At 33.6% G+C, this 23,992-nt stretch overlaps 1 protein-coding gene across 3 annotated transcripts; it reads left to right on the top strand.

The window, feature by feature from the left end:
- The first annotated feature begins 133 nt into the window (after positions 1-133).
- On the top strand, positions 134-23,422 carry LOC118201672 (uncharacterized). 3 transcript variants are annotated; one of them, XM_085826637.1, is made up of 4 exons: positions 134-3,080; positions 14,029-14,162; positions 14,683-14,925; positions 16,603-23,422. In XM_085826637.1, the coding sequence occupies exon 1, from the start codon at positions 1,374-1,376 to the stop codon at positions 2,619-2,621; it is 1,248 nt and encodes a 415-aa protein (XP_085682763.1). In that variant the 5' UTR covers positions 134-1,373; the 3' UTR covers positions 2,622-3,080; positions 14,029-14,162; positions 14,683-14,925; positions 16,603-23,422. The 3 variants fall into 3 exon arrangements, with proteins under 3 accessions (XP_085682763.1, XP_085682765.1, XP_085682764.1); XM_085826639.1 differs by lacking the exon at positions 14,029-14,162; XM_085826638.1 differs by lacking the exon at positions 14,683-14,925.
- Positions 23,423-23,992: the final 570 nt, after the last annotated feature.

The raw sequence follows: 23,992 nt of genomic DNA, 5'->3' as shown, positions 1-23,992 counted from the left end.
ATTACCCCTCTTTCTATATACCTTTCCTTCGCACCTATGCATTTTTCGCCCATCGGCGCAGAAAGACTTAGCGGGTGCAAAACAAGACATCTGTCTACTTTGTCTGTCTGTCTGTCTCTTTTGAAATACTGCATCTAAATTTGATTTTTTGTCCATCTGCGCAGAAAGACTTAGCGGGTGCAAAATAAGACCATGCGTTTACTACTTTGACGATTTAGCGGAGAAGTGGTAATACGAGACTAACCTTTTCCGTAGGCGCAAGCTGTGACGAGAATTCAAACAGGAGGAAAATAAGAATCAAACTTACCTTAAACGTGAGCGAAGTGTCAGAGATATGCCCTGTATGTCTCCGCTGCATTTTTGCAACAAATTGTTAATATCCTGATTGTAGATAAAGGATAGATAAATTTTGGTTAAATGCCTTCTGTTTTCAGAGTATTAATATTCTCAAAGAGTCCATCTGCAATGGCCCAGAAGAAGGAGAAAGTTACTTGATATTTTTTCTGCAGTGACAGCAAAAATTTCAGAATAGCTGAACTTCTAGCATAACAATAAAATTCTTCAAACTTTAATGCACTGGTTAACAGTCATAGAAAAATCAAAACTCCATGTAGTCATAATTGCATAAATTCTGTATTAAACTTCTTTATATATCAGGCAAAAATTTATTTATGTGAAATATAGCAAAATTTTAATGAAGCAGTCGTGCAGATCAAGATATGAATACACCATAAAGCATATTTTTCTCATGAATAATATGTGCTGATATTTTTATAAAGATATTGATGCATAATTGTGCATGACAGGTAAAATAAAAGTGAACGATCTAATAACTAATTGTTTAAAATTTTTGATAAGTAACACATTTTACATCAATGCACAATGTGAATTTCATCGTGAGGTATATAGTGACATTTATAATATCAAGGATGTCAGCTATATTTATAAAAATAGTATGGAACTTTCATGTTCTAGGAGATCTGTAATAAATGATTTGTCAAAGAATCTCTAAGGAATCTCTCTCCTTAGAGATTTTTTGTGATTTGTAAAGGCAATATTTTTAAAAGAGCATATACATACTTATACAAAAGAGAAACTCCATGTGTCTGTAAAATATAACAAATAATTTAGGCAACTGAGAGATTTGAAAGAACATATGCTTATTCCTGCAGGATAGAAACTTCATGTGTGTAAAGTATGTACAAAATAATTTAATTGAAAAAATTGTTTAAACATGCATATGCTTGTTCTCACAGGAAGGAAACCTCGTACATGCCAAATATGTAAAAAGTCATTTTATCAGAAAGGCAATTTAAACAAGTATATGCTGCTTATTCACACAGAAAAGAAACCTCATGTGCTAAATATGGGAAATGTCCTTTAATTACAAAGCCACTTTAAACAATCGTATGCTTATTCATACAGGAGAGAAACCTCATGTGTGTGAAGTATGTAAGAAGTCATTTAGGAGCAAGGGTGATTTAAACATGCATATCCATACTCACACAGGAGAGAAACCTCATGTGTGTGAGGTATGTAAGATGTCATTTAGATTAAAAGCTACTTTAAATTGGCATATGCTTATTCACACAAAAGAGAAATCTCATGTGTGTGAAGTGTGTAAGAAGTCATTTAAGCGAAAGTTTAATTTAAACACACATATGCGTAGTCACACAGGAGAGAAACCTTATGGGTGTGAAATATGTGAGAAGTCATTTTGTCATAAAGCTAGTTTAAATGTGCACATGCTTATGCACACAGGAGAGAAACCTCATGTTTGTGAAGTATGCAAGAAAACATTTACTCAAAAATGTAGCTTAAACATGCATATGCGTATTCATGCAGGAGAAAAATCCCATGTGTGTGAAGTATGTAAAAAAGCATTTACTCAAAAGGGTACTTTAAACCTGCATACACTTATTCACACAGGAGTGAAACATCATGAGTGTGAAGTATGTAAGAAATCATTTAGGCGCAAGTTTAATTTAGATGTGCACATGATTACCCACACAGGAGAGAAATCTAATGTCTGTGAAATATGTAAGGGATCATTTAAGAAGAAGGATAGTTTGAAGGAGCATATGCTTACCCACACAGGAGAAAGACCTCATATATGTGAAGCATGTAAAATGTCATTTAGACTAAAGCGCCATTTAAAGGTGCATATGTTTATTCATGGAGGAGGGAAATCTTATGTTTGTGAAATATGTAAGAAGTCATTTAGGGGTAATGGTAATTTAAATGTGCATATGCTTACTCACATAGGTGAAAAACCTCATATGTGTGAAGTATGTAAGAAGTCATTTAGGCAAAAGTTTAGTTTAAACAGTCATATGCTTACTCACACTGGAGAAAAACCTCATATGTGTGAAGTATGTAAAAAGTCATTTAGTCTAAAGCATAATTTAAGCATGCATATGCGTATTCACACAGGAGAGAAAGTGCATGTGTGTGAAATATGTAAGAAATCATTTATACAAAAGGTTAGTTTAAATGAACATATGCTTACTCACACAGGAGAAAAACCTCATATGTGTGAAGTATGTAAAAAGTCATTTAGCCTAAAGCAGAATTTAAATTTCCATATGCGTATTCACACAGCAGAGAAACCTCGTGTGTGAAGTATGGGAAATGTCGTAATTAAAAAAGGTAATTTAAACATATGCATATTTGTACCGGAGAGGGACCTTGTATGCGAGTATGTGAAAGTGATGGTAAATGGTGATTTAAATGTCTGAAGCCTTTATTGCCATAGAGCAGAAATCTTGTGAGTTATGTAACCAGTCAATTTGACAGAGGAAGAAACGTGTATATATACCAAGAGAAAATTTGTGTCTGAAGGAACATTTATGTTAGTAACAATGCATAATTTTCAGTGTAATAGGACTTATGCATGCAGCAATGAATTTTCACTATGTGAGGTCAAGTGTGTTTTAATTGCAGCGGAAGGCAGAATTTAGGAGTGGCAAAAGTCTTAGACTTCAGACATCACTCAGTGGGTAAATTTAAGATTTACAGGTTACTGCTTATGATCACTAGTGCATCGTGGGGCGTAGAGTCTACTGCTGATGCTGTATGAGGTACGTGAATTATCATTAAATCAAAATAATTAACCAACAGTTTTTTTTTTTTTTTTTTAAATTTAGGTATTCCAGGTGCCATAAAGCTTAATGATGACCTTTGTGGCATATGTAAATTTTGATCAAAATAAGTAATAAACAATTTTAAAAACATTTTTTTTTTTTTTTTTTTATTTTACAAGAGAAAGAAATTTATTTCTTCAAGTTAATTTTGGTTAGACTATATTTTAGTGTGCCCAGAAATTATCGCAGACTTGCTTCATTTGTCACCAAATTGTTTCATTTATGGTTGTTTATGTACTTGAATGGGTAAAAATATATTTACGGGTGGCCTTTGGCAATTTTTGGTGAGACATGGATACCGACTGTGCAATTGTTTGACTTGTTATTTGGACTTTGTATAGTGGAGATTTTTGCGCCAAAAATCATAGCTACACAAAGACAAAATAACAAGTTAAAGAATTGCACAAACTTGTGACTGTACTCTTCCTTGACTTAATCCATGCACAGATCGACCTATTTTCACTTTTAAAAACATCACAGAATTGCACAAACTTGGCACTGCTCACTCCCTTCTTTTTCTCCATCGATCAATTTTCACTTAAAAAGTCAAAGGAGCACCCAATTCTACTGTAGAGCCAAACAAAAAATACATAATCTCAATAAACTGTATTTTAAAACAAACAATAAAATAACATAAAGGAAGTTCATCTTATGCATCTAAGCACTATACAAAGCAAATACCCACTTACCTTTTTTAGAAAGAGTCCTTCAGTCTGTGGCAAACAAAATTCCTTAACAGCATCCAAAAACTTCCTAAAATTACCTGAACTAGAATCTGTATATCGTCATCACCACATAAATTAACAAAAAATAAGGGTAAAAAATATCCTTTACATTGCTGGTATTGTCCGTTGTTCAACCATACGCATTTCCTTCCTACAAACTGCATTATAATGACTTCTAAGTAAACCTTCATTTACAATATTAGTCAATTAATGCACTTTTATCCTTTCATTCCAAATCATACAGGAATTTCAAATTAATTTTACCACATTCAGCCATTCTACCATGTAAACCACAAAACAAGCAATGCACTTCCTAACCAACAAACACCACAAGCCCTTACAAATCTTTTTTCCATCATTTAAAATTTACAGCAGTCATGCAACCGATTATGTCATAATAGGATTTCCATAACATTCAATTACTCATGTTACCATAATTGAAGCAATAACTTGGCAATAAGTGAAACAACAGCTTCGCGATAATACGAGGAGCACCCTTCAATCTACTGTAACCATTGAATGTTATGGAAACCCTATTATGACGTGATTGCAGTCACTTTGATTGATGGGAAAATACTTGTAAGGGCTTATTTCTCGATTAGATGTGGGTTAGGAAGTATGTTGTATACTTTGTGTTTTACATTGTAAATTGTTTGCTGGTGGTAAACTGGGTGTTTGGTGGTATAGAACGAGAGAGTGAAAGGTGTTTTTTTTTTTTTTTTTTTCCTCTTTTAAGTAGTTGGGGACAGTTGTGCTTGTGGTTTCTGTACTGAATAACATACACTCCAAAAAGGGAGAAACACACAGGAAGTAATCATCTGGTATCACTAATATTATGTTCAGTGATGAACTAATAAAATAAAAATACGCATTCGATCTCGGTCGGTGCCTCCAAAATAATTAAGACTGTAATACTTCTTTGGCGAAATGAAGCAACTCCAATGATGGAACACAGCAATAACTTTTATTTAACACTAAAAAAAAAAATGGCGACATACAAACAAGAAGAGAAAACATATTCTAACATTTAAAAATGAATTACATTCTTCGTGTGAGAGTCGCACGTGGCACTCGAGTCTGGTTTCAAATATTGCCATTCACAAATACCTTAATGCTCATCTATTTAAATTATTTAAACTACAAGATTTTAATATTATTTAAAGCTGTTACAACCTCTCCCCCAATGGAGAGACTTTTTACGAAGGGAAAAGTTCTGTAAAATTCGACAGTTTAATAAGCTTGGCTTGCTCATTTGCTTAAAGAGAAAAGGTAACTTCTCTGATAAGTTTCCAAACTTCAGGCCAAAATTTTTAAGTTTTAAACAAATATTTTTACACCACATTTAAATAGGAAGAAAATGGGCAGTGCTCAAATTAGTCTTCCTTTTTTTCCTTGACAGCGCCTAGATCTCTTCCATGTTGGACCAGTTCCTCGGCTATAATTCACAGCAAAGCATTTCCTCAGTTCATCTGTGCCTTTCGAAAAATATTCAATTTTCATTTGCTTTCAACAATTGTTTTCTTCGTCTATTAGTAGGGGCTTTGATATTAAATAGAAAGCCAAAAGATGATGATAACGTTGCATTGCAAAATGATTCTCAATATTAATTTTTTTATCGTTTTTCAAATTTTCATGAAAATCTTCCACGTTTAATTCTGGTGATTTAACTTCTTCTTCAAAGATATCTTTGGATGCTTTATTTTCTTCCTTCATCGGTTTCAAGATCTTCTCTTCAGCTATTTTTCTTTTCCTTTGAGCTCTACTAGAGACGACATTAACCTGGTGAGGATAACTATTAGGTTCCTTTCCTTGTTTATTCAACAGTGCAAAAGTTCAATTGCCTAATAAATACCTTTCTTTGTCGAGTTTATTTCTAATAATAGCAGCCTTAGTTATTACTCGCCCAAGATCGCAATTTAGTTCGATCTCAGCCAATGGTAAACAGGTTGGATTCAAATCTAATGGCTGTTGCACCCACACATTTTCACTTGTCAGCATTTCCGGTGTGATGTATTTGCGACAAACTGTATCAATACTAGCACCTGAATCCCTTAATATAGGAATTTTATGACCATTTACGTAACCCATACTAGTATAAGGTAATATAAATTTATCTTCTGGTTTTGCACTAATTCTATTAAGATTAGCAGGAGATTCAGTACTATTCTTAAGTTTTGGACATTGGGGTCTTAAATGTTGATAGGATCCACACTGATAGCATTGTGGCGTTTTTTGTTTTTCATATTTATCATCTGGACGTGGACTTCTAGGTCTATGAAACCACTTTGCGTATTAAATCCTGATGACATTTTTTTTTTTTCAGTTTTATTTTTATTATCTGAACTCAATTTACCTTGAGTTAGTGCATTGTATCTTTCTTTCTGCCTATCCACTACAGGCTTTTTTTTAAAATTTCCGCAAACGTTTTCATAGGCATCAAGTTTTTCAGCTAATTTTTTAGATGAAATCATCTCTACCCACTCATCAAGAAAATGATCTTGAATTTCAGGAGGAACTCGACGTTTAAGTTGGTCAATCACCATCAAATCTAGCAACTGATCAAAAGTCGTAACTCCTAGACCAGTCACCCATTCTTTGCAATAATTTTCTATTTCATAATTGAAATCCACCCATATGGATTCGGTACTCTTTTGATGTTTCATGAATTCCTGCCTAAACTTTTCCGGGCTTAGTTTAAACTGTCTTAACAATAAATTTTTCACGTGTTCATAGTCTTTAGCTTTATCGGAGGGTTCTCTAGCTATTAACTGGGTTACTTCGTAAGGAAGTAGTCCTAGTAAATGAGATACAAATTCTTCTTTATCAATTTTAGCCTATTCTGCTTGCCTTTCAAACAATAGCAAATACAGACTGATATCTCCTTTCTTGTCATCGAATTTCTGCATAAGGTGACGTAGCTCCGTTTTCGGCCGGATCTGTCCGGTATTTTGAGACTTTGTCTCTGCTTCAAGTCTTAATCTCTCTAATTCAATCTGTTCATTCCTTCTCTGCTCTTCTGCTTCTTCCTGTCTCCTACGTTCTTCTCTTTCCCTTTCTTCCCTCTCTTTTCGTTTTTCTCTTTCCTCCCTCTCTTTCCTTTCTTCTCTTTCCCTTTCCTCCCTCTCTTTCCGTTCTTCTATTATTGTGTCTAAGACTCCTTTGACTAAGACTTCATCATAATCTCTACTTTCAACAATTTTCTGTTTTAAATCAACTATTTTCAAATCTGCAGTCACATGAACTCCCAGTTCAGCCGTGAGATTTTGCAAATCTTCCTTACGAGCTCTTCCTAAGTAAGACATTGATTCTATGTTTAAAATTAACGAACACTGTGTTCCTTATATTTCCTCAAAATAGCTCAAAAATGAAATATTTAAATTATATGAAGTTCATTCTCTCTACCACATTAATTGTGATTAAAATAAGAATAATAACATAGAGCAATATATATATCTACCGTTTGGACAACTAAAATGAATATTAAATATAATATCAAATACGGTAATAAAATAAGACAATTTATTATTAACAGGAAGTAATAATCTGGTATCACTAATATTGCGTTCAGTGATGAACTAATAAAATAAAGCAATTCTATATGAACAGGAAGTAATAATCTGATATCACTAATATTATGTTCAGTGATGAAATAGTTCAGTGATAAAATAAAAATACGCATGATTATTTGATCTCGGTCGGTGCCTCCAAAATAATTAAGACTGTAATACTTCTTTGGCGAAATGAAGCAACTCCAATAATGGAACACAGCAATAACTTTTATTTAACACTAAAAAAAAATGGCGACATACAAACAAGAAGAGAAAACATATTGTAACATTTAAAAATAAATTACATTCTTCGTGTGAGAGTCGCATGTGGCACTCGAGTCTGGTTTCAAATATTGCCATTCACAAATACCTTAATGCTCATCTATTTAAATTATTTAAACTACAAGATTTTAATATTATTTAAAGCTGTTACAAGGTGGATGGTACATGCATATAAGTCTGGTTTGTCACGTTCAAATACCTTTTAGCAAGATCATAGGTTTTGCTAGATTAATACTTTTTTCCAACCTGCTGCAGTACCACATCAGAATTTTGCTGCGGCTTTTTGGTAGATACTGTGATAACTGGAAAATGTCAAATATGTTACTTGAATGGAACAAGTCCAATGCTTGTTTGTATTTAAGTGAAGGTTATGTATTTCCAACGGCAAAGAATAATTTAAAATTACCTGTGAGATAAAGTTAGTCACACAAATAAAAATGGCTCGTTATTAATTATGCATGTCATTATTTTTATCAACATTAAAACTGATACAGAAACGAATATTAAATGTTTACTAATATTGTATTCATAAAATAAACATCATTTAAAATATAAAAATATCTATTTTATTACTTTAAATGGCAGGAAAAAATTAATTATTACGTTACAGTTAATTCTTATTGATTAAACAGTACAAAGTCTTTAATCCAGACTCGTCGGGACTTCGGCGTTTCCGGATTAGGGTTTTTTCCAGATTATAGATCATCAATTTAAATCTGGTAAGATGGCATGCAGAAATTATACAATTAAAAATATGAAACCGTAATTTATGAAATAAAGAGCAATTATGATCTAAAGGGTATCAAAATTTACAAAAAAAAAAAAAAAAAAAGCTTAATATTTATTTGTTTACTTTAAAAAACAAGTCAAAATTAGAAAATTGCAACCAGAAAACTATTTGATGTGTATTCGGGATATTTATAATGACGAGGAATTTTATTTAAATCATATCAAAGACGGAGTACATCGAGATGAAATACTACATTTAGTAAGGAATTATAAGCCGAATAAAATAAAAACATCTGCCCTGAAGATGAGGATAGTGCTGACAGATCAACTTCCAGTTCATTGTGCGCCGCACAACGCCCCCCCCCTCGCAGAGCAGCGCGAAATTGATAAACAGATTTCGGAATGGTTAGAGATACAAATCACCTCTCTATCACTTTCTTCATGCTTTTATCCATTTTTTGCAGCAATTCCACTTTTTGTTTATTGGAAATCGAAGCATTCTTTCGCTTTGTAGATCCTTTGGCAGCTCCAGAATTGGAAACTCCTTTTGACATAATTGAAAGTTCAAGCTTACTTTTTATAAAATTGCTCTAATAGTCTGCAAAAAGTAATAAGCCAGATCCAATTAGAAGAGTAAGAAATAACGCAATCTGCAACATTAACTGAAATAGATAATTAGATAATTTTAGCCTAGCTTATACCGTCCGTTATACATTAAACGTGCATGCGTAAATGTATTATGCGTTTACGCATGCACAGAAAGTTTGTAGCTTTGAGGTCCGGATTGTAGATCATTCCGGATTATGGACATCCGGATTAAAGACTTTATACTGTATTTTTTATTACCCCTTATTATATGCAGATACTGATATTGATATAATTTAAGGAGAAATACTGAAACACAATGAAATTAAAAACTATCATATAAATATACTTATGTGCAGAATTATAAATATACATACGAATGTATGTAACAATATACATGCTATTTATCACATAGTAAAACTAAATAGAAGAAATATTCTGCTTATAGATATTTTTAACAGTTTATGAAAAATGCTTGTTCGATAAAACATCTTGCCTTGTAGTTTCCTCTACCATTATTTTCCTTGTAGCTGTACAGCTATCGGAAATAAAAATTTGCATAAATGAATTGTTCCTCAGGCAATGTTTATTAGCAAATTTTGTCAAACAGTAGCAATCAAGAAAAGATAATCAAACAGTGCTAGTCTAACATAACCCTTCGTCTACTGACGCAACATATATTTTTCACTAAAAGTTTAAATTTACTGCTGGGTTGAAAAAACTTGAAACATCTCCTGATTGTTGGTTGATCATTTTCCAATAGTTGGGAAATCAAGATGCCACTGTGCTCATTCACAAATGAACGTAGAAAAAAGAACAAATATGAGTTGCCAAATGTGTAGAGTTAGGTTATGCAAGAATGCTTTACCCTGTACAATACAATGTAAAATCTATTTCATATAATAAAGTTTTCCAAAATAATCATGATTATCTATGGCTGGGACATATGTGTCCCAGAATTGAGTTTGTAAAAGAAAAAAAAAAAAAAAAAAATTTCAAATTTTAAATTTATTTTTGTTCACCTCTATTGATATATTTTGTTCACCTTAATGGAAAACATGGTATTCTTCTTCTTCTTTTTTTTTTTTTTTTTTTTTTTTAATTTATAGTCATAAGGGTTAAGAAGATTCCAGCAAATATTTTTGGCTAGTTTTAATTATGTATATTATAAAGTATGTCATTATTAACATGTTTTTAATATACAGTGAAAATCGTTTAACACGAAACTGAGGGGACTGAAATATTTTTTCGTGTCAAAGGATATTTAAAAAAAAACATATGTATATATATTAAAAAATATTAAGTTTATTAGAGTACATTTTATTTACATAGGTATGTACATATCCATGTATTTAATAAAAATCAATGAAACAAAAACATCCACAAGAACTTGATGAAATTTAATAAAAAAAAATTTCAAGTTTTTTAAAAACAACACATTTATTGAGTTTTTGGAAAGTAATCCGATATTTTTCTTTGCATTGTCTTTTTTAGCATCAAACTGTTAACAAATTGTTCAGTGTCGTCCATTTTGTTATATATTTCATCATTGGAATATGCGTCTAAATAACTGTGCATACATTTTGTGATGTCCCTCATTTCAGATGACATGGGAACAGGAGCTGCATTATTCATTTCATTTTTGGAATCTTCATCAATGATATTTTTTTAGCCTTGAACAAACTCCAAAATGTCTTTGTCTGCCATAATTGGGGCTGTGCTTACATTATCATCAACTACTGCAAAGAATTCTTCTGATAATACAGTAGGACAGTCCAATAATACAGAAACTCTCTCAAACATTTTATTGTCAACTCAGTTTCAATATCCCCCTTCTCCATTTCTTTTGGTGTGAAAGAATCTGATACATTTGAAAATCGTGCTTAACGAAAACAATTTTCATTCACCCTTGGAGTCTCTAAATTTCATAAAGAGTGCAAGATATGAAGCTACAGAGACATGAAGAGTGAAAACATATGAACCAAACTCATGAATTTTTACTCACACTATGATGTACTCGTCACCGAATTCCAAAGCCAACTGTTGAGATATGGGATGTTTGTGTGGCATTTGTAGAGGTGGAAGGTGAAAGTAGCTTAGATAAACAAAAATAGCAGGTGTCATAGGCTATTCTGGGTGTATTTGTAAACCAAGTTAGCCTCCTTTCTGCGAAAGACGTGAAGACTTCTCTTTCATTTCATACCCCCTCTTAAATCTGACCTGTGAGGCCGGTGTTTTCTGTATTTTGTTCATTCTTCCGTATTTCTGTATCTTTTTATGTTAAGAGAAACAAAATGCATGAAAATATATAGTTGTCTGTCTGACCGTTTTATTATTTTGTGTTAATCGATATTTCTTCTTAAGCATTTTTGCGTTAAACCTATCTTACTGTACATAATTAAAACTGTATTTTGGCAGAAATATTTTCAGAGTTCAAGGTTGCCATGATGCATATATGGAGAAATTTTTTGGCAGACCTTTTATTTATTGTAAATATTAAGGTATGAGAAACTTGTATATACACCAAACTGCAATTGAATTAGTGCTTAGTTAGTAACAAATTACTGCTTCTTGGGCCTTAATAATGACTGCAATATGGCAATAGATTTGAGCTCATGTCGAACCACCAGTCTTCAGGACCCTGCTGCTCAACCACTGTTAGATTTATGTGAAAACATATTGATTAATATAAGCAGAAATGTGCAGCAAACAGTTTTTTTTCAAACGTATTGTTGTTGTTTCTTATGCTCACTTGTCTAACGTAGTCAGCCCAAGCCGACAAAATTCCTCATGACAAGCGGCACAAGAATATGCTTGCCTTGAGCACCATTCAGGTGACAGTCCGATTTAACTTGGTTCCGTCCTCAATTTTGATGAAAGCACCCCAGAGGAACAGGTTCGAGGGTCTCTCTTACCTCTCCCAGCAAACCACACGAGGAGACTTCCAGCTCGCTACGTATTTAGAGTGTTGCCGTGACGCACCACACTGTACATTTACAAACATCCATGCCTTCTCCAGGATTTGAACTTGGAAGCCCTTTGGCATGACAGTCAGCGATGCTTAGCACTATACTGCTTGAGTGGCCTCAGAAGTTTCTTTGCCAAACAAATACTTCCAGCAAAAAGAAAAAAAAAAAAAAAAAAGGGACTTTTCACCATCAGCTTATTTTGTCTTGGATGAAACTTTCCAGAATATAAGAAGTATACCTTTTTTCTAGAAAAGGTGTTTATCTGGCAACACAGGTATGCATGCATACGCATCACATGAGTGTGCAGGTACAATACAAAGTCTGTAATCCGGACTCGTCTAGACTGCGGCGATTCCAGATTAGGGGTTTTTCTGGATTATAGATCATCAATTTGAATCTGGTAAGATGGCATGCTGAAATTATGCAATTAAAAATATGAAACTGTAATTTATGAAATAAAGAGCAATTATGATCTAAAGGGTATCAAAATTTACAAAAAAAATTACTATTTATTTGTTTACTTTATTAAACATTTCTTTCAATGTAAGTTCTTGAAGTTGCTTCGCTTTTTGTGCTCATACTTTCTCTTTAATTCTATAAACAGACATAATTTCTTGTTTAGTTACAAAGTTCCACTGTTCAAGTCCTGTAATTGCCGCATTGAGAATACCGACTAACTTGGCAATCGAAATTTTTTACTTTTCAATAACCTCTCTGTCACTTTCTTCACTATCGGAAGTGCACATTAAACATGCATGCGTAAACGCATTACGTGCATGCATAAAACATACAAAAAAAAAGTTTGTGGCTTTGGTGTTTGGATTATAGATCATTCCGGATAATGAACGTCCGAATTACAGACTTCGTACTGTATTGTCTTTTCAATTTTGCCAATCATTTTCCTGGTTAAAGCTTTTGTGGTTATGAAGTTTACTGGCTGCTAAAAAGAAAAGGAGATTTGGATTTTACCTAACAATAGAAAGCACAGAAATTTACAATCTATGAAGTTGTATATCATAAGCTTTCGAATCTGTGCATTGATGACACAATTTGTTCAGTTCTCTGATTTTTTTAAGTGAAAAGAAATTGATGGTAACCTGGGAAAACAATAGCATGTGCAATGCCAAATTTGTTAATTTCTATAGTTTTTTTAAGCAAAAACATAGCACTGTACATGGGAAAATAACAGTGTTCTGCAATTTCTTGATTTTTTTTAAAGCAGACCTTGTGTACATGGAGAAAAGAGCCAAGAAAAAGGTGAGTGTAGATATTATGGGTGTTTCTTGCTTTTATTATTTTGTTAATTGGCTGCTATTTCATGTAATTTATAATGTGTCACCATTTTTTAGAATGACAATCTTTTCTATCTCAGGTTGTCAAAAAATTAGTCGCTAGTAATTTGTTAACATTTTGGAAGACATGAGTCAGATAACTGGAAAGAACTATAAGTATTTGGATCTTCAAATGAAATCTAAATATTCCATTGACACCCTTAAAACTGCATTAGTTTACTTTGAACAAAAGAACAGAAACTAAAACTAATATAGAATTTTGAGTAACTGAAAACTCTTCTCAGAAGCTTATGCAGAGCTCTAAATTTAACATATATATATATATATATATATTCACAACACTTAAAAATATTTAATGAAAAGTGTTTTCTTTTTCCAAGTATAAATCGAATGGTGACTTTTTAAAAAATAAGTGCTGTGCAGGTAGATAAATATACCATATTTATTTGTGTATTTTCCTTCTCTTTTTTTTACTAATTTTATTGCAAATTATGTGAATGATTTAATTTATGAAGGGCATGGTTGCAGTGAGAATATCCGAAATGAAATATAATTATGGATAAATTACCGTTAATTATGTCAAAACTATCCATTTAAAAGTTTACAGGGATGCATATTAATATTGACAGAAAATATTGTATTATATATATCCATACGTAATAAAATATCTTCTTTATTGCAAATTATGTGAATATCTCTGCCTTTCGGATTCCGATTCTCGCATACTCTCATTGTTGTCCACTATTCCTCCTTAGGTTTGAAATTGTGCAACACTTCTGTCTACATTGTCTTCTACAGCTTGCAAGTTGTTGTCATTATCACCATGATCACTTTGTCGTCCCTTTGTTTTCTGGTATGGATGGACCTTCAGAATCATCAAGAGCATTAGGTATTCCCATTTTCTTGGAGCCCTTTACTGTTGTTGCTTTATTAATCAGTGCTCATCCACCTAATAATCATCTAGTAGGAGTAAAATCCACTGCATTGATAAATTAATTTTAAAATTTAGGGACTTTGCTTTTTGAATTTTTTGAAGAAATTGAAAATTGCGTAGATACTTAAAATGTTTTCAGAGCTTTGTGCTAAATTCCTAAGGTGAAAATTATGTGAGGGGGAAACTACATAAATAAATATAGTAATAGGGTAAACAGTATTCAAGTTAACAATAATAATGTACAAATGGACTTAAAACTAGTTTTTATTTTCATTTGCCATGTACACATATGTAATAAGTTTATTATGATTTAAATTATATATATTATACAACCAGTTATAGTATATGACTATGTATTATAATTTTGTAGTATGTGACTATATATCATAAATAATACTTTGCACTTCAAAAATGCTAAAATTTTTATAACAAAAAATAATGCATATAATTTTTTAGAATAATTTTTGTTTTTCAGCTTCTGAAGGCAATGCTTAGCCTACCCTAAAGTTCATTTAAAGACTTTAGATATGTAAAATTCTGAGCCTGAGAAAAGCACATGAACTCGATGCCTTCATTGGCACTTTTGATTGTTAATTTGACCAGGCTGATGTAAACATGGAAACCGGAAAACTTTATATGTGAGAAGAAAGTTTTGAGCAGTCAGACACTTACCAGTTATCACGAGATATTTTGCTGATATTGCTTGCACAGCAGTAAGGTACAATATTCATCATAAGATCTTAAATGTTTTGAAAGTTTACCAGTATTCTGTTTTGTATAAAGAAAAACAAAAAAATTCTCAAACTAAAAATAGTATTCCTTATCCTTGTTATTTGTAATTTGTTCCAAAGGTAAACAGAGATAATATGTAAATATAGCCGTTCTGTAGCAGTGCTGGTTGTATGTTAAGATATAAATTCACTAGGCCATAATTAATGCTATGCAATATGCATAATTTTCTGAGTATTTGAAGAATGTGACCTTATACAGCATATTTAATAAAAATAAGAAGATGTGATTTATAAACTTAGATATCGAATATAATTTGATTTTGAATTAAAATATTTATACAAATCTAAATAAAATACTTCTGCATTTAATTAAATAAAGATATTCTTTAGTATTTCTTAAATATTTACATTCATGTTTTATATGTTTTCTTATTCTACGTATTTTAAATTCATATGCTTAATTTCTACCCATATTTCTCTGTGAATTAACGAAATATCCTTAAACTGCATTTTAACACTTTGCAGTGAAACTTGATAAATTTTAATTATAATTACCCAGTGTTTCACAGGATTTTAATGCATTGTGGTAGCTAACAATTCTGAATTAAAAAAAATAATTAAAAATATGTTTATATCTATTTGCAAAATTTCTTGACCTTAACTGTTTACTTTACATCAGCCTGTTTAACATTTTTGTCACCTAAGGAATTGGAAAGAACTTTGCAACCAAGCACAAGAAGAAAAAACTTTTTTGACCAATTTTTTTCAGTAACATTAAATTTTTCCCCAAGCTCTCTGCATTTAACCACAATATTTAAAATTATTTTTATTAATCTGTTAACAGTTAAATTCATAAATTTGTTTCTGTTTCATTAATGGGATGTTAGATATGTATTAATGGGATGTTGTGTATGAAAATGCTTGATCTGATACCTGTTTCAGAACCGAGTAGTTCTGCAGTGATGTGATTGCAAATAAAGAGGATGAAAGAATATCAGTGTAATAATTTTCACTTGAACATTTTTGTTTACTTTTGTTAAATGTTGACTTTTTTTTAGAGTAAGAGCAGGATTTGTCATTGTAAAATGCCCAAACAAACATTAGCAGAACTCTTTGTTGTTACCTAAATTTCTACTCAATTGAATACATGTGGAATAAATTAGAGCAGAAGGTGTGAGTTTTTTGCAAGCAAAATCAGCTGTATTATGACTCTGGTGTAATTTGAAATTGCATAAAATGTAATTTATATATTTTTGGAAATTTTTCTCTAAACATTGCATTCAATTAAATGTTCAAATTGTTCATGAAGCTGTGTTTCTCATTAAAGAAGTCTTTCCTATCACAAGTTAGATGTTTTGCCAACATTTTGTTTAGCATAAAGTATGAGTTATTAATTAAAAAATACTACATATTTTTAATACAATTTTTTTCTCTTTTAATCAGAAACTACATTTGATTACAATATTTTAACCTTTTAATTGGCAAATGGTGGAAACACGTATTGCTTTAGAGCAAATGCCAAATAAAGGATTAAATTATGTTTTTGCTTAATTTAAAATTAGTGGTACTACTTGATTTTCATGTTGAAGATTATTGCTAAGTTTAAACTATTTGCATATAGTGTGTTGTTGCCATATGGCATCTAAAAGCTGTCTTTCCTACAGGATTTCCATGAGATGAATTGCATAAGAGGCAGCTGTAGATGATGATGAGCCATACTCCTTTGTTTTTTATTTCACCATTTGACAGATCCCGATAATATTTCCACATTTTGGATGCAAGCACCTTTTGTTGGACCAAGAAATTAAATGTGACATCACAGTTAAATAGCTGTAACCAGCCTTTTCAAGCTCATCTGTTTTATAGGCTCACTGACAATCTGAATATGTTGTCGATCCTTCCATTAAGTGGTCAACAATTGTTGATATCAGTGTGTTTGCTTTCTGATTTGGAACACGAATAAGAAAGCACTCGCTACTTTCACAGCATAAGCTACTGAATATCCATTGTTCTGCTTGTCCTTGTCAACTTTCAAACAAATTCTCATTAATTTAAATTATATTATAGTATTTATTTTAGTTAATTGTTATTGTGTTTATTTTTTATTGTTGAATTTTTTTCAGGTATCTTATTGAATATTTTTTATCATTTATTAAATGTCATTTATCTTTTATCATCATTTATTTCTCAGATTTGGCAAACAGAAGTCAAAAGTGAAATTGTTTATGGTTTCCGTTCATTTGACTATAGTTTTTTTACATAAATTGGTGGTTTATCATAGAGCACCATGAAAATCAAGTAGTATTAAGTTAGATTATGGAATAAAAAAGGAGGCAGACTAAATTATTAATCCTATTGAGTTCTTAGATTGAAAATTAGATGCTCTCTAACTTGCATTTTGTAAAATATATATAACTTATTGTCTTTTCTGATTTTAATCATTTCTTAAACGTAGCTAAAATATTCAGTGGGATGGAGGAAGTTCAGAGGTATCAAGCGATGTGGCAATCAAAGCAGTGATATAAAGGGCTGCTGTTCCACCCAGAGTTACCGAAAATATATTTTGAAAAATTTGGAGAACATTGTATGTTTTAATAGTAATGATATGATTGTTTTCCTGCGCTTCCAGCATTGTCTAAGCGCAAGTAGAAAAAAAAAAGTCCTGCATGAAAAATGATGTGATTGTTTTTTATCACAACTTACATGTCATGAAGATGCTTTCACTTTTGGGAAAAAAGTAATGATTGGGAATGGAAAACATGCTACGTGCATCAGTTGCTGTAGGCTGATACAAGATTATCTCTGCCTTGGCTCAGATGCTTTTTGGCACCATTCGCAAAAGGAAAAATATATATCTAAATACTTGGGATCTAAAAGTATACCACTTACAATATGTCTATTTTTCTGTTAAAAAAATCGTCCATATTTTAGAGCATATTTGGAATTTGAATGTTATTAGATATAAAATTTATCACCCACCTACAAAAATTGAGGAGCAGATATGATTTATCGTAATTACAACTTCTGGACACTCCAGCATATTCCAACACAGTGGTGCACAGTATAAATTAGACTTAATAAATGTCTGCAGGGCGGACATCATACTGCAAGGGCTTGTTCCCGGTCAGTAGTCCTCCTTAGCAGTGTAAAAGTAAAGAAAAAAGTATAAATTAGGTTACTTCTGTACTTCTGTACACGTGTTAAATTATGATTTCTGACACATACAAAAAGTGCTGATGTGCAGCTAAACCTAAACCTCTTTTCCGCTGATGGTGTCAATTTCTTTGAATTTTATCCAGTGCACTCAGTATTTGTCTTGCAAGGCCATTCACGGTAGTGAGTTAATTAAGGTGTGAGAACACCTCTCCCGAAGGCGTAAACAACAGTTCATAAAAGTGCAATCTGTCTAAGATGTTAACGGTCGATGGCATAGTCAGAAATCCTCGCAGCAGAAAACAGCACAGTGTCCTAACATTATATAAGTTCAAAAGTCCGTCTAAGTACGTTCACAATAATAAGGTACATTGCGATCTAAACGGTAACGAGTCAGTGAGAGAATTTAGAACACGTGAAGGGGCTAGCGAATAGAAGTTGTACAACTGCGGTGGGCGTGGTGAATGCATTTGCACATAATAATGCCACAAATATGAGAGTCCTGCTAAGTCCATTTCTTAGTAAAGGCACGTAAGAAAATAATAAACTAACACATCACTAAACACGTCACAAAAACTTGACTAAAATCTTGGGTAAATAAGAATAAGTAAAAGAAATATGTACACTATTTACAGTCACCACTTAACGTTGTGATGAATAGACGAAGTCTTTTCACAACACTGTCCACTGAAGTGTCATAGTTGGCAATTTCACGTAAGGTACTTCCATCTTTTCAAAGAAGTTATGTGCAATCATAAGAATTTGCTCCGAGATAGGATTAATTTTTAGGTCAGCGTGAATGATCGAGTTCCTAACGAACCACAGCGGGTTGGTCATGCATCTCAGAATTTTGTTCTGTAAAAAGTCTAGTTTTTTGCTTTCAGTTTTGTTCGAAATTGGCCGCCGGGGCAGCATAAAGCATAACAGGTCTAATTAGCATAAGGTACAGCGTGCATTTGATTTTTATGCTTAGTTTTGACTTCCTTCCAATTAGTCCATAGAGAGCCATAAAAACTCCATTTGCTTTGTTGACTTGTTCATTTATATGCTGTCGTCCAAGATGACCCTTAAATATTTTGCAGAAGAACTTACTGGGATAATCTCGTCTCCTATCTTGATGTCAGCATTTATGACCACATTTCTGCGGTAATGGCGAAACTACAATTTTGCACTTTGCGGAGTTGATTTTAATTTTTCATAACTGGCACCAGGCGGCGACAACGATGACGTGGATCTGTAAGTTATTTGATGCAATTTGCGGGTGCCGAGATCTTGAAAGAATGACCGTGTCATCAGCGTATTTTAACAGCTTCGAATTGAGAGGATTTAGCAGGTCATTTGTAAAATTACCCCTCAGGGGCTCACTTTTGTGAATACGGGTGTGGCAATCCCGAGGTACCCTAGCCTTTCAGGGGATCATCTTGGTGAGATGGGTGTCACGATCCTGGGGCCGCAGTGATCTGCCCTCTCTTCCTTTTCCTCTGCTCTGAGCTGATACTTTTTCTCTTTGCATTCTCTCTTGTGGTTTCCCTCTTTGGAGGTTGGGGCTCGTTACGAGAAACTGGAACAGCCCTTGTCTCTAGTTTTCGAATTGCGAGAAAGCTGCCCACGTGTTTGCCGTGAATGGAGACCCGTGTCACTGGAAAAAAGGGTCGTGGTTGTTGAGGAGCGAGGTACTGTCCCCAACACACTGCTTTGGCCTCTGCTTCAGCTAAACGGGAGGCACCTTAGTTTTCCTCACGGGTGTCAATCGGTTGGTCACTAGTCCTTGTGTCAGTGGCTTAGGAATAAGCTCCCGTGGCTTAGGGAGTTTGCCTGTAGGTCCGGCTAGCCCTAACACAGGAATCTGTATTCCCTTGTTGGGCTTCGTGATGGGTGGGGCCGTCGGAATCGAATCTATTCTTCTTAAATATGGCTAATTCTAAAATATACTTAATTAAAGACTTCGAAGTCAGTGCCGTCGCTCTAAGCGCTAGATCCGAAAAATCTGCTAAAAAGTATGTATAGATGCAAATGCTAATAATCCTAATCAACTATTCGATACCATTTAGAAAGGAAACTAGATGAAGCCAAGCAAGAGAATGAAAAATATTCTCAAAATATTATCCAAAAACTGATGGTCAGCTTTTACGTGAATAATTGCTTGACTAGCGTCAAAATTAAATCAGACCTGAAGCAATCTATTGAAGTTGCGACTGAAATTATGGCTGAAAGAAAATTTTATTTACGAGGGTGGTAGTACACTAACCCATCTGAATCTATATTCCTCGGAGATCCTAAAAGAGTTTCAAACAGACAATGTTTATTTATGGACTGACACTACAACAGTATTAGCGTGGCTAAAAAGAGAAGACTCGTGGGGTGTATTGGTTCAGAACTGTGGAATTAGAAATCTGACACCTCTTCAAGCATGGATACACGTTCCCGGATTTTTGAACCTTGCAGATCTGCTCAGTAGGGGTTGTTCAGCGTAGCACTTATGCAATTAAAAATGGTGGGAAGGTCCCAACTGGTTGTATCTTCCACCTCGTGAATGGGAATGGCCAGGTATCGAAACAGAGCTAGATGTCAAACAGAAATCTGGAGCGATTATTTTTCCACCTATAGTAGAAATATCAGAGTAGCGGGATGGATTCTGCGTTTTCTTCATAACATTTCACATGAAAATAAGTTATAAGGTAACTTGAGTTTTGAAGAATTTAAAAAAACACAAGTTCTCTTTTTCAAGTCCATACAGTTAAGGACTTTTCAAGACGAGAAGCTTCTTACGAAAATTCAAGCCTTTAGAGATAAAGAAGGGCTCCTCAGAATAAGAACTAAACTTGTGAATAGTCATGAAATCGATGATTTCAGATACCCATTTCTCTTACCTGCCTGTGATGTCGTCCTCAAGTTAATCCGTGAAGAGCATGAAAAAACAATGCATGCATGTCCTTTAATCTTACTTGCTAGGCTTAGGGAGAGGTTTTGGATTCTTAAACTTAGTAAAACAAGTTCTTTCTAAACGTGTAACGTGCTAGCGTTACAGATCTAAACCCTTTGAAGTTCCTTTCGCTCCGCTACCTAGAGATAGTTACTTAGACTAGTCTTTGAGGTACTGGTGTGGATTATTTTGGTCGTCTCTGCCTAAAGTCAGAAGGTAAAGCTTGGATCGTATTACTCACTTGCGCTGTATACCGAGCGGTCCATTTCGAATTAGTCTGGTCACTCACTACAGATGCTTACATTCAAGACTATTGCAAGAAGAGGCAGGATTTCGGTTCTTTACTCTGATAACGGCTCGAACGTTGTAGAAACAAACAGTGCGTTAGAAGCCTTAAATTGGGACAAGATAGACCTGTACTCAACAGCTCAGAAAATCACTTGGAAATTTATTCCACCCACAGCCGTAGGGTGGGGTGGGTGGTGGGAGCGGATGGTAAGAATGCTCAAGGAACTTCTGCGTAGAGTGTTAGGGAAATCCACCGTAGATTATGAAGAGCTCAACACGATACTGTGTGACTGGGAATCAGTAATAAATAGTAGACCGCTGATCTACGTTACAAAATGATCCATGTGAATTGGTACCACTGACACCAGGAATGTTTATCCACGGAGGCAGCAATAGTGAGACTTCAGATCTTGACAACGTAGACCGATCTTCCTTGATAAAACGCATAAAATACTTTCAGAAGTTTCCTGAAAATCTTAGACAAATATTTAGAAATGAGTATCTTGCTCTTTTAGTCCACAAGCGAGTCAGAAGAAATGATGTTTTAAACGTTGGGATATTGTTCTAATTGGGCATGATCATGTCCGACGCACCGATTGATATGTTTCGTTTGCAAGTCTAATGTTGATCCTGATAATGTATGTAGTAACTCTGTTATGACTGATGATAATGCACGCAATACTTCTGCTACGGTTGTTGATAATATTTTATCTAGTAATAATTAATAGTAATGACTCTGTTGATGATAATATTCCATGTAATAATTGTTCTCATGTTAATGATAAGCTTGAAAAGGTACCACCAATAATGGTTAAACCCAAGCAGGGAATTCTATGACTACTTAAAATTTCTTGTTGACGCACTACCAGAGTGCAAGTCTTTCGGTCGCTTAAGCGGTGAATTTTTGAAACTTGAACCACTAACTGCCAACGACCATAGAATTCTTAGCCAATACTTTCTAGATAAATCTGTTGAACATTATTTTGTTAACCCGCGCTAAAACAACCATGAAGGTTCTCATTCGGGGATTACCCTCGGACTCTAATGTTGACACTGTCAAGGACTCTCTCACAGCGCTAGGATATAACGTGCATAAAATTGTACAATTGACCAAATATAAGACTAAGGCGCCTATGCCGCTCTTTCAAGCTCAACTTATTCCCAATGCAAAAAGTAAAGATATTTTTAATATAACTCATCTTATCTTTTTTGGTATTAAAATTGAAAACTATGTATCTAAAATATCTATCTATGTTAAAAACCAGGTTCCCCAATGCTACAATTGCCAGAAATAGCATCATTCTTCAGAAAATTGTCATGTTGCAGCTTCGTGCGTTAAATGTGCAGGCCATCATAGAGCTGGCAATTGTGACCATTAGGGGCACCTGGATACCCTCACCTGCAGCGATTCGGGCACCGTCAGAGTCGCGACTTCAAAGTAATGCCTGAGCCGACGCATCGATTGGCTACTTGGAATAATTTTAGAGATTTATCCTGGAATAAATGGTGTCCCGAGAGTGAGAACCTACAAGTGAGGAGAGAATACGTCCTTTTCAAAGACTATCCATTAGAAGTGTCAGCAAAAACTGATGTTGATGTCTTGAAGGCTTCTAGAAAAGGTGGCATACTATCTGTCAGAACTCTTCCCGACTCTTCCGTCCACACACTGATGCCATTAAAGTGATACACTCTCCCAAAAGTAGATCAGGAAGAACTATGAAAATTCCTGAGTGAATGGATTTGTGACCATTTTTTTTTCAACTTTTGGAATTGTATAGGACATTCAAAACTTTAAAATTATACTTATTCTAAATTTGAATTGCAAAGTTCAGTTGGTAAATTTCTATTTGCAAGGTGGGAGTATGTTAAAGATTGTACAATAATTAATATCGGCATTTAAACTTAACTACTACTTCACCTGTGATTTTCTACTTATGTTTTTGTTAATACTTTCCTGTTTTGTTGAATGTCAACAATCATTATTGTTTTCAAGTAAAAAATGTGCTTTCGTTTTTATGTAATGTTTAGAATGCAGTGTTCTCAACTTATTTTGATTATGTTTATGTTAACAATGCTAATTTAAGGCTGCATTTTAACTGAATAAATACTTGTTTCAGTCATCTGGAGAACTTGTAGTTCATTTGAGTGATTTGAAAGCCGTCCGTAACTTTTCATTGCAGTTGTTCTTTACAGCCGTCGAGCTGGTGATAACCTGTGAAATGACATACAAGTTATATGTATACAACTTATTAAGAAACTGTGAACTCAGAGATACGATATGAAAATTAATGAAGATAATACATATGCATGATATAAATACCAAAAAATAGTAAATAAGTGAGCGTACTACAAATACAAAGTACATGTCAGAGCATACAGGTACATTAATCTGGTAAGTTGCCAAGTATGGCCATTGGTCTTTTACTATACTAAGGACAGTTTACGTCATAATCATATATCCTGATGACAGGATTATTAATTCCTTTTTGATCATTAAAGAACTAGCTAATAATCCGGCCAGTTTCACGGTAGAAGGCGCTAGCACCAGGGTACCTGGGCCGAAGGTCCTACCCCTTATAGAACAATTTAAGTATCTATTAATTTTGCAAGCCATAAAGTGAAAAGTGTCATGTAAACAATGGTAAAAATTCTGAAGTTGGGAGTGCTGCTAAATTTTAGAATAAACATTA

This window comes from Stegodyphus dumicola, chromosome 11 (genome assembly GCF_044657685.1).
Source record: "Stegodyphus dumicola isolate Sdum_Otavi_A_Nest chromosome 11, ASM4465768v1".
Classification (NCBI taxonomy): domain Eukaryota; kingdom Metazoa; phylum Arthropoda; class Arachnida; order Araneae; family Eresidae; genus Stegodyphus; species Stegodyphus dumicola.
Note: the sequence above shows the minus strand (reverse complement) of the source record. Positions and strands in the feature narration are given on the sequence as shown.